General features: G+C 36.0%; 1 protein-coding gene across 1 annotated transcript in view; it reads right to left on the bottom strand.

Moving 5' to 3' along the window:
- Positions 1–17,950, bottom strand: part of LOC148950117 (actin-binding LIM protein 2-like) — a 60,146-nt gene that overhangs the window by 10,494 nt on the left and 31,702 nt on the right. The window contains exons 2-3 of the mRNA XM_089091783.1: positions 16,973–17,162; positions 7,942–8,102 (exon numbers count right to left, since the gene is read on the bottom strand). Of these exons, the coding sequence (XP_088947909.1) occupies positions 7,942–8,102; positions 16,973–17,162 (351 nt within the window). The remainder of the gene's footprint in view (positions 1–7,941; positions 8,103–16,972; positions 17,163–17,950) is intronic.

Below are 17,950 nucleotides of genomic sequence, written 5' to 3'. Positions count from 1 at the left end.
AAGTAACAAGTTCTTTCTTGAAGTCACCTCTTGGATACACAATACAGAAATTTCATTAAAGAAATTATGAAAAAAATGTAAGTAAGTAGAAAATTCTTTCTTGAATACACCAGCTGGATAAACAAAAAGACATTTCGTTCAAGAAATTATGACAAAATTCTAAATAAGTAACAAACTCTTTCTTGAAGTTACCTCATGGATACACAATGCAGATATTTCATTTAAGAAATTAAATAAAAAATTGTAAGCAATTAACAAACTCTTTCATGAACTTACCTCGTGTATATGAAAAAATTGTAAGTAAGTAGCAAATTCTTTCTTGAAATCACCTGCTGGAAAAACAAAAAAGACATTTCGTTCAAGAAATTATGACAAAATTCTAAGTAATTAACAAACTTTTTATTGTTTTCATGACTTAGATACACGATGCAGAAATTTAATTCAAGAAATTATGAAAAAATTCTCAGCAAGTAACAATTTCTTTCTTGAAGTCAACTCTTGTGCAGAAATTTAATTCAAGAAATTATGAAAAAATTCTCAGTAAGTAACAATTTCTTTCTTGAAGTCAACTCTTGGATACACAATACGGAAATTTCATTTAAGAAATTATGAAAAAATTGTAAGCAAGTAACAAACTCTTTCCTGAATTCAAATCTTTGATAAACAATGCAGAAACTTCATTTAAGAAACTATGAAAAAATTGTAAGTAAGTAACAAGTTCTTTCTTGAAGTCACCTCTTGGATTCACAATACAGAAATTTCATTAAAGAAATTATGAAAAAATTGTAAGTAAGTAGAAAATTCTTTCTTGAATTCACCTGCTGGATAAACAATAAGACATTTCGTTCAAGAAATTATGACAAAATTCTAAGTAAGTAACAAGCTCTTAATTGTTTTCACGACTTAAATATACGATGTAGAAATTTAATTCAAGAAATTATGAAAAAATTCTCAGTAAGTAACAATTTCTTTCTTGAAATCAACTCTTGGATACACAATACGGAAATTTCATTCAAGAAATTATGAAAATATTTGTAAGTAAGTAACAAACTCTTTATTGATTTCACCTCTTGGATATACAGTACAGATACTTCATTCAAGAAACTATGGCAAAATTGTAAGTAAGTAACAAATTCTTTCTTGAAGTCACCTCTTGGATACACAATACATAAATTTCATTAAAGAAATTATGAAAAAATTGTAAGTAAGTAGCAAATTCTTTCTTGAATTCACCTGCTGGATAAACAAAAATACATTTCTTTCAAGAAATTATGACAAAATTCTAAGTAAGTAACAAACTCTTAATTGTTTTCACGACTTAGATATACGATGTAGAAATTTAATTCAGGAAATTATGAAAATATTTGTAAGTAAGTAACAAACTCTTTATTGATTTCACCTCTTGGATACAAAAAAAACAACATTTCATTCAAGAAATTACTCTTTATTGATTTTACCTCTTGGATACAAAAAAAAACATTTCATTCAAGAAATTATGACAAAATTCTAAGTAAGTAAAAAACTCATTCTTGAATTCGCCGTTTACATGTACAATACAGAAATTTCATTCTATGGGACCTCCGTAAATTTCCGTATTGTGTAACCAAGAGTTGACTTCAAGAAAGAAATTGTTACTTACTGAGAATTTTTTCATAATTTCTTGAATTAAATTTCTACATCGTATATTTAAGTCGTGAAAACAATTAAGAGTTTGTTACTTACTTAGAATTTTGTTATAATTTCTTGAACGAAATGTCTTTTTGTTTATCCAGCAGGTGAATTCAAGAAAGAATTTGCTACTTACTTTTCAATTTTTTCATAATTTCTTTAATGAAATTTCTGTATTGTGTATCCAAGAGGTGACTTCAAGAAAGAATTTGTTACTTACTTGCAACTTTTTCATAGTTTCTTAAATGAAGTTTCTGCATTGTGTATCCAAGAGGTGACTTCAGGAAAGAGTTTGTTACTTGCTTACAATAGAACTATTCTAAAGAATAAAGACGGGGTTAAGCTTAAAGATATTTATTGCTTAAACGTATTGACATATAGCCCAAAGAGACACACAAAGCCCAAAGAGACACACACAGCCCAAAGAAACACAAACAGCCCAAAGAGACAAACACAGACCAAAAAGACTCAAACAGCCCAAAGAGACACACAAACAGACCAAAAAGACTCAAACAGCCCAAAGAGACACACAGCCCAAAGAGACACACACGGCCTCAAGAGACACAAACAGCCAAAAGAGGCACACACAGACCATAAAGATTCAAACTGCCCAAAGAGACATACAGCCTAAAGAGACACACACACAGCCCAAAGAGACACACACTGGATAAAGAGACATACACACTGACCTATGAGAAACAAAAACCCAAAAGACACACACACACCTCCCAAAGAGACAAAAAACGCCCATATAGACACATATATACCAAAAAGATTCAAACCCTCCAAAGAGACACACATTGCCCAAAGAGACGCATATGGCCTCTAAGAGACACAAACAGCCAAAAGAAACACAAAGAGACCAAAAAATGCCCATACAGACACATACAGACCAAAAGATTCAAACGCCCCAAAGAGACACACATAGCCCAAAGAGGTGCACACGACCTCTAAGAGACACAAACAACCAAAAGAAAGACACACAGACCAAAATGACTCAAACAGACCAAAGAGACACACAAAGCCCAAATAAACACAAACAGAACAAAGAGACACAAGCACAAAGAGAAAAAAAAAGCACAAAAAACACAAAAAAAGCACAAACATACAACAAAACATCAAAAAAACACAAAAAATCAAAAGAGACACACAGCCCAAAGATACTCACACAGCCCAAAGAAACACACACAGCCCAAAGAGACACAAACAGCCCAAAGAGACAAACACAGACCAAAAAGACTCAAACAGCACAAAGAGACACACAAACAGACCAAAAAGACTCAAACAGCTCAAAGAGACACACAGCCCAAAGAGACATACACAGCCTCAAGAGACACAAACAGCTCAAAGAGACACAGACAGGCCAAAGAGAAACACAACCCTAAGAGACAAACACAGACCTAAAAGACTCAAACAGCCCAAAGAGACACATACAGACCAAAAAGACTCAGACACCCCAAAAAGACACACAGTCCAAATAGACACACACAGCCTAAAGAGACACACACAGCACAAAGAGACACCCACAGTCCAAAGAGACATATACAGCTCAAAGAGACACATACAGCTCAAAGAGACGTACACGGCCCAAAGAGACACACACATCCAACAGAGAGACACAAAGCCCAAAACGACACAAACAGCCAAAAGAGTCACACACAGACCATAAAGATTCAAACTGCCCAAAGAGACACACAACCCAAAGAGACACACACAGGCTAAAGAGACATACACACAGTCCGAAGAGACACACAAAGCCCAAATATACACTCACACAGCCCAAAGAGACAGAAAACGCCCATAGCCCATACAGACACATACAGACCAAAAGATTCAAACGCCCCAAAGAGAAGCACATAGCCCCAAAGAGACACACACGAGCCCTAAGAGACACAAACAGCCAAAATAAAGACACACAGACCAAAATGACTCAAACAGTCCAAAGAGACACATACAGCTCGAAGAGATGCACACGGCTCAAAGAGACGCACACATCCAACAGAGACACACAAAGCCCAAAACGACACAAAAAGCTAAAAGAGACACACACAGACCAAAAAGATTCAAACTGCTCAAAGAGACACACAGCCTAAAGAGGCACACACAGCCCAAAAACACACACACACTGGCTAAAGACATACACACAGCCCGAAGACACAAAAAACGCCCATACAGACACATACATACCAAAAGATTCAAACGCCCCAAAGAGACAAACATAGCCTAAAGAGACACACACGACCACTAACTCTCCAAAACATTACTTGTGTATTATACAGTGCATAACCACCCCATCTCCTCCAATTCACAAATCCCATTAATCCTTTTTTTGCAAATGTTAATCAAACGTTTCCGATTCGTCGTTAGGTATTTTTTCAAATTTATAACAAATTACCTCAGTTAACAACTCCTTTGGGGTTACTTTAACTGATAATCAGTTTAATCCTTTTTTTCTCCACTGATACAATCCAATCACTAATTAGAATCATTCACATTCCTATTATTCAAAACATTAATTAATATCATTCATTGTCTAAGTAAATTAAGTTATCTCCTGCCCTTCAGAAATGGGGGAACAAAGGAAAGTTAGATCCTATTTTAAATTGACAATACTTATCAAACATCACTTGTGTATTATAGAGATCACATATCTCATTACCCTTTTTAAATATTAATCAAATAATTCTGATTATAGTGTCCATTTTTTTTGTCTGCTTTTCAAAATAATCGTATTTAGAAATCGGTCATTTAACACTAAGAAGTAAATTAGGTAACCCTTTCGCAATAACAATAGGCTTAGCAGTGATTAAATCTCATTGTCGGCGACAATTCAATCAGATCAGACTTGTTCAAATGGAATACCTTTTCGCAAATTGAGTTAGCTTCTATTTCATAGACAAAATATTTGAATTCTTTTTATTCAAATCACCTATCAAGTTATCAAAAAAATATATGAAGTAGAAATCTGGTCTGTAAATTGTGTCAGAAAAACTTGTCCGTTAACACTCGAAACAAGATGGGCGGGTTTTATAATACAGGTTTATCACTAAAAAAAGACATATATATGATGAACTAGAAATCTAGTAAATTGCGTAAATCTCTTTGAAAAGGTGTAATGCCCTGTAGAAGTGTTTACCTATAGGACCGGTAGAATACTATACCTACTAGAAACCTGTTTGGTACAGGGGCGCCCTAGAAGTACAATGTTGATTACTACTAACTTCTATATCACCTAATTTCATGCTTCCTATCCCTGGGATATGAGTTTCTGAAACTCCTAATGTCCAGTTCGAATCCTCTGAATTCGTCAGTCAAAATGTCGATACAATATTCATTTTTTACCGTTGTAACATTCCAAGTTCCAATTTTCATGTTCTTTAAGTCATTGAAATTGTTCTGGCCTTAGGAAAAGCAATGATCCCGGATGCCAGTGCAGGACGGTGATCAACATATCTTCACAAGTCTACATCGAAGCACTTAAGCCGGCTTACAACCGAAAAGCAATAAGTCGCTGGGACCTCCAGTATGAAAGGAGACTTTGTGCAACCCTTGGCCCATCTTGGTCACAACATGGTTTTCAGCACTTTGCGATACAATTCTATCAACAAGAGTCAAAATCCTGCACAGACAGTCCCAAGCCTATTACCTCTGATTCATTATATATTCATGCCTACAAATATTATGCTACTACAGGGAACAAAAAACAAGAACATGAACAACAGGCACAAAGAACAAAAACAATGTTTTTTCGAGGGGTTTCAGGCTTTTTTTGGAAATCACCATAAATATCTTTTTGCAATAAACTTTTACTTTTAACACGAACCGAAATAATGATTACCATTCCTGAATCAGCGTCAATTGGGATTTTTTCCCCATCTGACATGCGCCTTTAGGCTTAGGGAGTTATTTTACCTGTCCTTAAATAGAAATGCCACTCATTACCTGGAAATGGATCGAAATTAAAAAAAAAAAAAAAAAAAAAAAAAAAAAAAAAAAAAAAACGGGAGACAGATCAATGCTACCCATACAATAAAGTGATTTTCCTTGTTCTTCAAGGTGAGGGACTGTAATTTCCCTGCAACAGGTTTATGACTATGCTGATTCTAATGGCACACTTTTCATTTTGATCTGAAGCCATTTTCGAGGATTTCAGGTTTTTTTCGAAATCACCTAAAATTTCTTTTCGTAATAAACTTATATTTTTTAGGCGAACCGAAATAACTACTGAATCAGTGTCAGATGGCAATTTTTTCACTTGGCAGTTTTTTTCTAAACACGTTTTTTTAACTTTCGGTTGCTATGGGCTGTGGTTCCTTACTAGGTTGCAGCTACTGCTGTAATCGTCATGGTTGCAGGCCTGCAGCGGTAGCTGCAACCTAGTAAAGAGCGAACAACAGCCCATAGTAACCAAAAGTTAAAAAACGCACTTTTTTAAACTGTCTAGTGAAAAAAAATTGCCATTTGACACTGATTCAGAAATGGTAAATATTATTTCGGTTTGCCTTAAAAGTAAAAGTTTATTAAAGCAAAAAGAAGTTTATTTTGATTTTGAAAGAATAGCCTGAAACCCCTCAAAAATGGAGTCAGATCATAATGAAAAGTGTACCATTGGAATTAACATAGTTGAAAACCTTACACAGGGAAATTACAGTCCCCCTTCATGAACAACTAGGAAAATCACTTTTTTGAATCGGTAGCATCATTTTGCATCACTTTTTTGTATCGGTAAATTCCGCAATCTGCAAGTGCGATATGGCACTAAAATCGCAACAAATGGTGAGGTTGAGTTATTGATTTTCAATTCCTCTTTGTCTATTGCTAAGGGCTCATTTTAATTTTATTCATTTTTGTAGTGTTCGAGAGACAATCTTTTCAGGATATCCATTTCCAACTAAAATACTATTAATGAAGATCAGGCGATTATCTAAACATCTTAATTACCTTAATTTGAATGGTCTTTCATGTACAGAACTAATTTTTTCTCTTTTTAACTTAAATTCAATAAATTGACATAAAATGTAAACAACGGTTATTGTTCGTTGGTTTACAATAAATTGAAAAGGGCAATTTCATTATTATTAAAATTACATATCTAAAAATGGTAACTTATTCTATGTTAAATTTTTTCTACTGGTGAAACTAATTCTACCCAAAAGTAATTGAATATTAAAAAAACATTCAATGTCTGACTTGCACTAATACAAAAAATCCTCTACATATGTTCCACAAAATTTCGATTTTAAAAATAAGTTCCTATTTTTATTATTTCCTTATAATCTGCTTATATATTTGTCAAAAGTGGACGAAAGGTCATTCTTTTAGTAAAAATCAATAAGCTTACTGATGATATTACTGTCACTAAAGGTAAGGCTACTACTATTAATTAATAGTTCAGTTACTATGCGCAAGTATTCATTCTTTATTAATTCAGGCCAATATAATTTCCTTATCGTTTAAGCCAAGAGACGGTAAAATTGCTATACAAGGGTTTCAGACAAGGCGGTTCTAATAGTTTACTTCTTATTTTGATCTGACTCCATTTTTAGGAGTTATGGGTTATTTTAGTTTTTACTATGGGGTGTGATCGTCTCCTACTAGGTTGCTAGCTACCGCTGCAACCCGGATTCGTCATAAGTAGTTACAAATCGAGAGACAACTATAGGTGGGATCTTTGGACGAATTATTGTGGGTTCGCCTAATAGGGAGCATCCGATGATTGCCCCCTATCACGCAGAACCCTCCTAACCAAAGGCAAAGAATCGGGAGATCGGTGCCGGGGCTACGCCGACCATTTGGTCAAGCATGCACATGTCTATTTTATTAAGGACGGATTCCACTCTCCCAGAAGAAGAACGTTTCTTTCTCTCACTTTCTCTCATACTTTCAATATCAAGTGGAATTCCCAAAACATTTGAATTTTTTAGTATTAAATTTAGTGCACGATATACTCTTCACAATCAAATGCATTTCTCGGTTTTATAATTTAACTGAAAATTTCTCCAACTTTTTTCTGGTCCCTCATATCCCATTAAGGTATATAGACAAACATGGGCGCCTATATGGGGGAGGGCTCTTGCCCCCCCTGGCTGAATGGTGCTGCCTTATTTTTATAGTTTTTTGTTTTCTGAGATTTCTACTATATAGCTTTAAAAGTAGCAATTAGACGAAGTTTGCCCCCCCCTGGAATTCAGCTTATGGGCGCCCATGTTAAGACAAAGTTTTAAAAAATAGAAAATTTAAACCACTACTAATTTAAAGCCTGTCTATAGCTACCTTCGATGAAGTATCTTGCATATACATGACATTCAACTGGCCAGACGGCATCTCCCAGTGAGATCGGCCGGCAGTTTTGGCAAAGTATCCCAGTAGACCGGCTTGGTCTTTTATCTAGTTTGTCATAAAACGTGACTCTTTCATATTCCAGGGGAACCAGTCTAAAATTGAGAAAAAATGCTAGAAATGTCAAACATATAAAACAGACACAGAAAATACTTGAATAAGATTGACATATGAAAGATTAATACTCTCTAGTTACGTCGTAAAGGACTACGTCAGTCGTCGCCGACAGCTCAGTCTTCATTTAGTCTTCAGAGTGGTAACACCTTTTTGGATTCACTCACTTTGGACAGAATTGATTAAGAGCTTAGAACATGAATTAATTCAGTGACCCTAGCTAACTCATCTTTAATCAGCGATAATATATCAAAACCCATTCCGGTTAAAAAAATGGCAAAGAGAGTATGCCAGGAATACAGATTAAGAGTTACTATTAACTCTATTCAGTGCAGTAGCTCTGAGTTTTACGTCCATGAACATAGCTCCGGTCTAGAACGTTTTAAGTGGTCAAATAATTGGCTTTGCCTAGATTGTACCACAAAAGCAGATACTAATGAAAAGGTAGTACCTTTTGATGACTCTTTGCGTTGTTCCACCCAGACCCCGTCTACCCTTATGACACCTCCACGTCACCCATCGGGAAGTGACCTAATCAACATTTTGAAGGAAGTGAGGTCATCACCCTTTTCGTCTCAAATCAATTGCTTGCCAAACCAGTTCCATGCCCCAGGACAGTCCCCCTCAACCACGTCCGATGTGTCCTGCCAAACCAATTTCGATTCAAAAACAACTGATTTCAGTTGCCAAACCCTTGACCAGGCTACAACATTCAAGACCTGTGCTTCCTGCCAGTCCAAATTGTTAAACAATGTCCCTACTGCACCTAAAACAATAAACCTCCTCCCTCCAATGCAGGGGTTACTATAATTGATGAGTGAACTTGAAAATGTTATTATAGGAATGTCCACTCTAACCACTTCAAAAAGCGTTAGAGTTGGTAACCCCCAGTCTTTTCCAATCCAGGAAAAGCAAAAATCCCAAATTTCTGTTAAAACCAATATTAAAACAAGACTAATTGATGCTAATGTCGCTCCTGATAATATCATCAAAAATCAAAATTTAATAGAAGACAAGGTCAACGACAAAATAATAGATACGAATCCAGTGATTCCCGGTTCAACTAAGATAAAAGACAAGTTTGTGTGTTTAAAGGATTAAACTGTCTTGGTTTTAATAGCCTCTCAGGCACAAGTGTTCAAGGTCAAGTTCATTCTGAAATTGACCCTAATTATGCATGTAAAACTAGGTGTGAGTTCAATCCTAGTGATGAACTATCCAGGAAGCAAGTTAATGCTAATAAAGATATATGCAAATATGCCTGGAGAGGGGTTGGCAAGAAGGAAGAGTCGTGTAAATACCTTCATTTGTGCAAGAATTATTATTTGAAGAATGAATGTAGTGTCCCTGAGTGCAAACTCTTGCATTCTAGGGTGTGTGAAAGTTTTAGAAGTGGGCTTTGCTTCGATGAATGCAGTCAAATTCACTTGAAATATGGATACAAATATTTTAAAAAGCTCTTAAATAGTGCCGAAAAAATTTAAACCCACAGTCAGCACCCCCTCCAATTCCTTCTCTCCTCAGTTTGGACCTGTCAAAAAACGATTTACATCCAACCTTCCCACCATTACATCAAAGTTCAGTAAGATACTTCAAGCAGTCTAGCTCACCGAAAACAAATTCTCCCCCCTCCAACAGTGCCAAGAAAACTTTGTCAAAAAACGGGAGCCCCCGAGCCTGTCATGTAACACACCAGTGTGCATTGAAGCACCACCACCAGCTCATTCCGGGGAATTTAAGACCCCCACCGTATTCTATAATCACAAAGAAGACCCTACCTCCACCCATTCGGGTTATAGAAGCATCGAATTACGTGATTCTAGTGTAAACCAGTGTTTTAGTTCTAACTTATGTCGCCCTAAATCCCTACTTAATAATATCCCCATAATTTGTCCGCTGTCCTCCTTTTATCTCAAGCCGGGTCCAGCCCCGCCTTTTAATCCTGCTTCTCAAACGAATCCCAACCTTCATCCCGAAAAAGATGCCTCTCCTCTCCCAGTCCACGGTCCTCCCACCCCCACTGCCTCCTACAATTAACAAACAAAAAACTGCCCTCTTTAGTAACCGTTTTACTTTCCCAAAGTTGCTTGTTACGAGCGCCTAAAGCCTTAATTTCGACAAATTGATCGAGCTAGAGGCCCTCTGTCAAGTACACAAAATTGATGTAATTGCCATAACCGAGGTCCAAGCACTGAACCCTGATTTATTGAAAATTGATAACTAATCCCAATTCATAAGACTTCGACCTCATGATCACCCCCTAGGTAAAAAGGGAGGTGGAATACTATTATCTGTAAATAATTATCTCTTTCCTAAATTAATGCATACTCCCAACCTTTCAGATTACGATGAAATCATTTGGGTAAGTGTAAGACCCAAAGTTTTGCCACGCCCCTTTAATTTGATTGTGCTTTGCTGCTTCTATTGTTCCAAAAAATCAAAACGCTGCACAAAGACAGCGATTCTACCAACAACTGCATAGTAGTGCCAACTTTATACTATACAAAATCCCGAATGCCGGTATTTTCTTAGTAGGTAATGCTAATGATCTAAAGTTAAGTTCCTTTTGTAGTTCCCTAAACTTAAAACAAATAGTAAAAATACAAACAATAAAAGAAAATTCAAGTCTTGATTTGATTTGCACCAATATGCAGGCTTTCTATACCCCTCTTGTCCCCTTGCCCCCGTTAGGAGGAAGTTACCATTTTTGTTTATTAACGAAGCCTCTCAATAGCTTTAATCATACTTTTTCTGTTACTGAGTTCTCTTATCGCCCAATTTCCAATGATGGCCTTTACACATTTGGATCTTGGATTACCAATGAAAACTGCCTGGCCCTCAAATCAAAAAATGACATTAATTTTAAATTCTCCGAATTCTAAAATCTGATTAAAACAAAATACATAAATTCCTTCCCTGTGAAAAAAGTAAAAACATGTTCTAATGACAAACAATACATTACTAGCCAATTGAAAAAACTAATTAGAATTAAATTGAATCTTCTAAAGAGTGGTAAAACATCCGAAGCGAACTCACTGCGTAAACATATAAAAAAAAGAAATACGTAAATCTGCTTCTTCATATTACAAATGCAAAGTCCAGGATTTATTTTCTACAAAGCCAAAACAATGGTATAATAGAATAAAGAAAATTTGTGGGAAAACACATAATAATATAGACTTCCATTTACAAGAAGACCCATCAGTTACAGCCAATGATCTGAACAGGTTTCTTTCTTCCATAGTTCAGAACCTCCCCCCCCCCCCTTTCTTTTGAAACTCCTTATGATTTGTGCTCTCTCAATTTTCCCGTTATTTCGCCCTCGGATGTGGAGGCAAAAATTAAGAACATTAAAAAGTGTAGTACATGTCCATTAGACATTCCGATTGTACTAACTAAAGCCTTTGCCGACAATCTCTCAGAGCCTTTGTCCTTACTTTTTAATAAAATTACCTCTACTGGTAGATTTCCAAATTGTTGGAAATTAGGTTTTATTACTCCCGTAAATAGAAAGGTAATAATCAAGATTTTAATGGTGTCCGTCCCATTGCTCTTACTCCAGTTTTTTCGAAGTCATATGAAACATTTTTAGCTGAGTGGTTGAAAGTAAAAACAATCCCAAATATTGACTAAAGACAATTCGGAAACCTACGCTCTACATCTACAACCCACTATCTTGTTCACCTTATGGACACAATATGCAACACACTCGAAAAATCCAATACCTGGCTCAATGTTATCGCTGTTGACTTGCAAAAAGCTTTTGATTTAATCAGCCACAATATACTATTAGAAAAGCTATCTAATGACTTTCAAGTTGACCCTTATCTAACTAGAATAATTGCGTCTTTCCTCTCTAACAGAACGCAAGTCGTTAAATACCTGAATGTATATTCTGATCTCCTCCCAATCTATAATGGCGTGCCCCAAGGAACCCTCTTAGGCCCAATTTTATTTCTTACAATGATAAACAACCTTGGTGTTTATTTCCCGGATAGATGGAAATTCGTTGATGATCTGACTGTCTTAGAGACATGTTCCAAAAATTCCAAAAGCAACCCAATGTACATCTTGGAATCGATATCAGCCGAAGCTCTTACTGATGATATGAAAGTCAACCCTTTAAAGTCAACTGTTCTTACTATTAATTTCCTTAAAACTCCCCCTTCTTTCTCCTGTCTAATCCCCCCTGAAATGTCCTTTACCACTATGAAATTACTGGGCGTTACCATCTCTAGCAACTTAAAATGGGATTGTCATATTAATGACATCTTAAAACGTGCAAATGCCACATTTTCCCTCCTTAAAAAATTTGAATCGTACTGTTTAAGGATTTTCCTGTCATTTGTACTCCCAACCCTTGAGTACGCCTTTCCTGTTTGGCATCCTGGCATTTCCATTGAATTGTCAAACAGAATAGAAGCAGTACAAAAAAGGTGCCTAAGAATTATCTTCAATGAGGGTAAAGTGCCTTATATTTCCCTTCTTAGGAGAACTAACCTTGTCACCCTTAAGGAAAGGAGAGCAAAAATTACCTTGCGTTTTGCTAACAATGCCCTTCATAACCCTCGAACATCTCCCCTTTTCCCCGGTCAATATTCACCTCTTCGACCCCGCCTCCCGCGTTCTGTGTCAACAAAAATCCCCCTTCTCGCCCCAATAAGAGATTGCACTGAAAGATATGAAGAACTTTTATCCCTTACATAGTTGCCCATTTTGCAAATTTGGAGGTTTTATATTTATGTTTGTTAGTAACCAACTAACTTATGTTTTTGTTTTAATTCTACTTTATCCCCTTGTTAATTTTACGAGTTTTTTTTTTTTTTTTTGTTTTGCATTTTTGCTGTCTTTAAATTTACCGTATAATTTTATTATTTTAATTTTTAATTTTTTTTTAACGTTTTTACGTATTTGACATTGACCCTTTTATAATTTTCTGTTGTTGTTTGATTGTTTGTTTTTGTTGTTCTTTTTTCACTGTATTTGACGCTAAAGTGTGAATTCGGCCCTTTTGGGCTTGTGATAACCATTTTTCAGCAATAAATCTTATCTTAGCTCACAAGTCGCATATGGCTCTTACCCCACACCTCAAATTTTCCCGAAATGCATCTGACGGAAATTTTGAGATGGCCATTTATTGTCTAAGAAACTTTCAAAAGAGCTTATTCGATTGGAAATTGAAAGAACTGTCAAATATATAAAACAGCAAAGCTAGAAATGTCAAATATATAAAAGCTAGAAATGTCAAATATATAAAACAAACACAGAAAATACTTGAATAAGATTGACATATGAAAGATTAATGCTCTCTAGTTACTTCGTAAAGGACTAGGTCAGTCGTCGGCATCCTACAGCTCACAAGCCGCATATGGCTCTTACCCAACACCTCAAATTTTCCTGAAATGCACAATCCAGGTCAACCACCTTAGAGATATTTTATTTGGGAATGGTTATCCAATTAGTTTCATAAATTCTGTAATTGCAAAACGCAGTAAAAGATTATCATATAGTTCCACAGAAAACACAAATCAAAGGGAAAATTCAGTTTATCTTGGTTTCCCATACGTAAGGGCTTTCAGACCACATTTCAAAAAATCTAAGGAAAAATAACATTTACACTTATTACAGACCCAGAAAAACCATCAGGTCCCAAATTTATCAAGGTAAAGACCCTATCCCGATAGGTGAAAACTCCGGGGTTTTTTTTACATTGTAATTGCTGATCAGCAAATCGTTGAGAGATTAACTCCGGACTATATTTCAATTAACAATGCACTTAAAAAGCGGAAAAAAACAGACAATTTTTAATTTGCCGTTGCAGTGCAAATTTTTGAAAATCAAGACAACCCTATTTGTTTAATGAAGCTAGCCTTATTTTGCATGACAAAGGTATTGTCCAGCACTACAGAGAAGCTGTTGAAATTTATAAATGCCAACATTTAGGTCTAGCTTTAAACAGAGATTCCGGTGATTTAAAAATAAACGAGTCATATTTCGGTTTTCTCAAAAGAGAAGCCGATACTTTAGTAATCCCTGAAATTCACCTTGAACCAATGTCCCAGTCATCTAATCAAACACATGAACAACCCCTTATGTCTCACAGGGTGTCTGCGATAAATGCATTAATTAAAATCCGAAATCAAATGACAGAGTTCTCCAACTTATTTAATTGCTGGTTCATTTTGTTTTTTGAGTGAATGAATTGTTTCCTATCTTTGTCAGTTGTTCGCTAGTATCCGTCCATGGCAGTTCATATTTTTTTTGGATTTTGAGCAAATCGCGGATATTGGTGAATAACTCGCTTTTATGGTTGTTAGGTATTTGGTTTTAATTCTTTTAATTTTTGGCTTTTATTTAATTTTTTTCATATTTTGAGTTTTGGTTTTTTCTTCGTTTTTTTTGTTCTTTTCACATTGACTTTCAGGGTTTGTTTGTTTGTTTTTGTTTTTTTTTTCGGCACTTTACGTGGATAAATTATTTCGTTTCGCGCTGAAGAAGAGAGGCATTTGTCCTCTCGAAATATTCGCTTTGTTTTTTTCAGTATTTTCATTTGGCCTATAAAAACCCCATTTTTGCTCATTTTTCTTTCTTTATGTAGAATACATATTACCTTAAATTACCTTAAATCGCATTGTCCAGCAAAATAAGGAAAAAATCCTGTAGAGTCGCTGATATATATTCCTTAAAGCTATAAAAATTTTAATTTATCAAAGTTAAAAAAGTTAAAACATTTTAAACGGGTTTTGTTTATTTAAATCAAACAGTAAATAACTGAGTCAAACTCAAAGCGAGCAAAATTTAACATGAGTAGGGCTGACAGCCCCCATGCCTTCTCAAGACCAGAACATAATTTGCACTTTACTGAAACAACGTACATTTAAAATGTTTTCACTTTGTTTTTACTTGTTTAAAATGTTTTACTAAATATATGAAGGAGGGATTCCTCCACTTGCACTCCAATTACAGCACAAGTGTTTGGTGCCCTTTTTAAGAGTAAAAAGAGATTGGATGGTAAGCAGGCATTCTCTCAAGCCCATTCATTTTCCAAACGCATCTAGCTAAAATTTTGAGACAACCCTTTTTTCAGGATAGTAGAACGATCCAAGCAACTATGTCTTAAGGGATATTAGGCATGTCGACCCCCCCCCGCACACACACAATTATGCAATTTGCCCATTATACTTTAAAACTAAATGTTGGTTTAAAATAAATCGAAAGGCAAGGTATTAATGGTTGCCTGCAAGACACCTCTGAAGTTTACACGAGCATCTCTTTCATAAGAACCGCATATGCCCCCAGGCCATAAATTACAGCGCCTGCCCCCAGGCCCAGGGGGCTTGTGTTGACATTGAAGTTTTTGTTGTATGATCTTTGAACTGTTTTAAAAATTGACTATCTCAAAACTTTTAGCGGATGCATTTGGGACAAAAAGACGTGAGGAGGGGGAGGGAGGCTAGTTTCTCTCTGATCTCTTTTAGCTCTAAAAAGTGAACAGAGCCCTCTCTGAAGTTTATACGAGCATTCCTTCCATAAGAGCCATACATACCCCCAGGGAATATATTACACCGCCTGCCCCCGGCCCTGGGGGATTGACACCTGAGTTTTTTTTTATCTGACCTTTGAACTATTTTCAACAAAATAGATATTTCAAAATTTTCATGGGATATATTTGTTGGAAAAGGGGCGTGGGGGATCTATTTCCCGCCGATCTCTTTTGACTCTCTTTTGGGGTTGTGTCGACTCCAGTGTCACCTGCCCACGGGCCCTGAGGGGGTTTCGACACCGGAGTTTTTCCTATTATCCTGACCACACTTCAAGTAATTATATCGTGTCATAGCATTTGGGAATCTTGCCAGACGAGAATTATAACAATGCATGACCAAAACCTACCAGACCACTTCCAACAGAACTGGAATTCCATTTTATTTTTTCTTATCAGTGTCGTGACCTCCGATTGCTGACCACATTGTACAGGTGCGAGGGGTTAAGAGTTCAATGCCTAATGCCCCGTTCACACTCCAAGTAATTGAAACATCCAGAACTTCCCAGGCGAGCATTTTGCCAGCTAGAAACAGGGGCGAAGGTGTGTCGCGTGACATCAGAGGGCTTGTCACAGAAATTCAAGGGGGTGTGTCATAGAAAAACACCTGACCTAGCCGAACCATTGAACTCTTGCTTAGAACATTGAACTCTTGCCTAAAATGGGAATCTTGCCAGCTGGGGACAGGTGCGAGGGTGTGACGTCAGAGGGCTCCGTTTAAAATCCAATGCTATTTTCCCTATGCTAATTTCCCTATTATCAAAACTTGTTTATTATACCAACCACACTCCAAGTAATTTTCTTTGAGAATTTCACCTTGAAACAGGACATGCATTGGGAATTTTATGAGAACTGGAATTTAACCTAAAGTTGCGGCACCTGGTCGCCAAAAGAGGGATGCGCTGTTAAATTTTCTTCTTGTGCCGTCGAACCAATGGAAAAAAAGTACTCCGAATGGGCGTCACAGAATCAATGGAGGCATTACTACTAAAAGCATTCGCAGAAAGCCATGTAGGATATGGCCATGTAAAAAAAGAGAGTGAGGTTACAGGGGGAATCCCCCAGGAAATTTCAATCAAAAATAGAAAGTGTTTCTCTATAAGATTTGCCCTGCAGGTTCTCCATAGGGATATCATCCATTAAAAAGGATTTGCACCTGGTCCATAGGAAATCCCTAGAAAAAAAAGAATTGGAGGCTCTATATAGGAAAATCCCCCCCCCCTCCCCACCAAAAGAAGGTATTTGAGGCGCTACATTGCAATTTGTCGAGCACACCATTATTCCTCCTTCTACTAATAACTTAAAGCCTACCTGCAATCATCACACTTGAAACATTCCTGGTGATACGTCCGGCCCAGAAAATATACGACAGATTTTTCCGTAATGTGCGCCTTACAAGAGGCACACCTGTGAAAAATGAATTCATTCTGAAAATCTATTGCGCAGAAATACTCCCCATTCTTTGAATAGAAGGATTTTCGACTTAGAGATGATTTGCAAACTAAAAGAAAAAACAAAGTATAAGGGTACTATTGTCTTAAGAATATATATAAATGTTAATATATAAATTTCTTAATTACCTATAGTCGCAAGTTCACGATAATCATTTTAACACTGGGATACTTTGGGTCTAAGTAATCAATGCCCTAAAACCTCAACCCTTTCACAAAAAAAAATCCTAGAACATCCGCTTAAAATACCAACCACATTCGAGGAATTGGTAATCGTAGCAGGTAGGATATATATAACTGCTCACTGCTGTTACCATTGCAGAAATCCACCGCTTTAATCATACAACTATCATCTTTTCTTTCATAAACAAATCAGGAGTTGTTTAGCAAATAAATGCCAAGATCAAACTGGCAGTTTCAGATGGTAAGAAAACGTATAAGGAATATAGGGGAAACAAATTCCCACAGAGTTAATTAATTTAAAAAAAAAAAAATTTCGAGAGAAGTAAAGAGCGAAGTTGAAACATAAAACGGATAAAAATTATTATTTCACAGCCTATTTAATATATATTAATATAACTAGTACAAATTAACTAACTAATTATGTTTCCCTATGCTTTTGTGATTATACAAAACTAGCGCTTTACTGAAAACACAAAAGTCAAGTATAAAAGACTGGATTATTTATTTAAGAGTCAAACGTGAGTATGTAGCCTGGCAACTCCAATCGAATCTATAAAGCTTTTCATAGTCTTACACCAGTTGTGACATTAGTAACTTTCAGTATACAATTATAATTATATTAAAAACATAAGTGTAAAACTAAATATTTTTTAAT

Source organism: Artemia sp. Qi Xiang Cuo, chromosome 7 (assembly GCF_049724085.1).
Source record: "Artemia sp. Qi Xiang Cuo chromosome 7, ASM4972408v1, whole genome shotgun sequence".
In the NCBI taxonomy this organism is placed as follows: Eukaryota; Metazoa; Arthropoda; class Branchiopoda; order Anostraca; family Artemiidae; genus Artemia; species Artemia sp. Qi Xiang Cuo.
The sequence above is the reverse complement of the archived record's forward strand: the minus strand, read 5'-3'. Positions and strand labels throughout refer to the sequence as shown.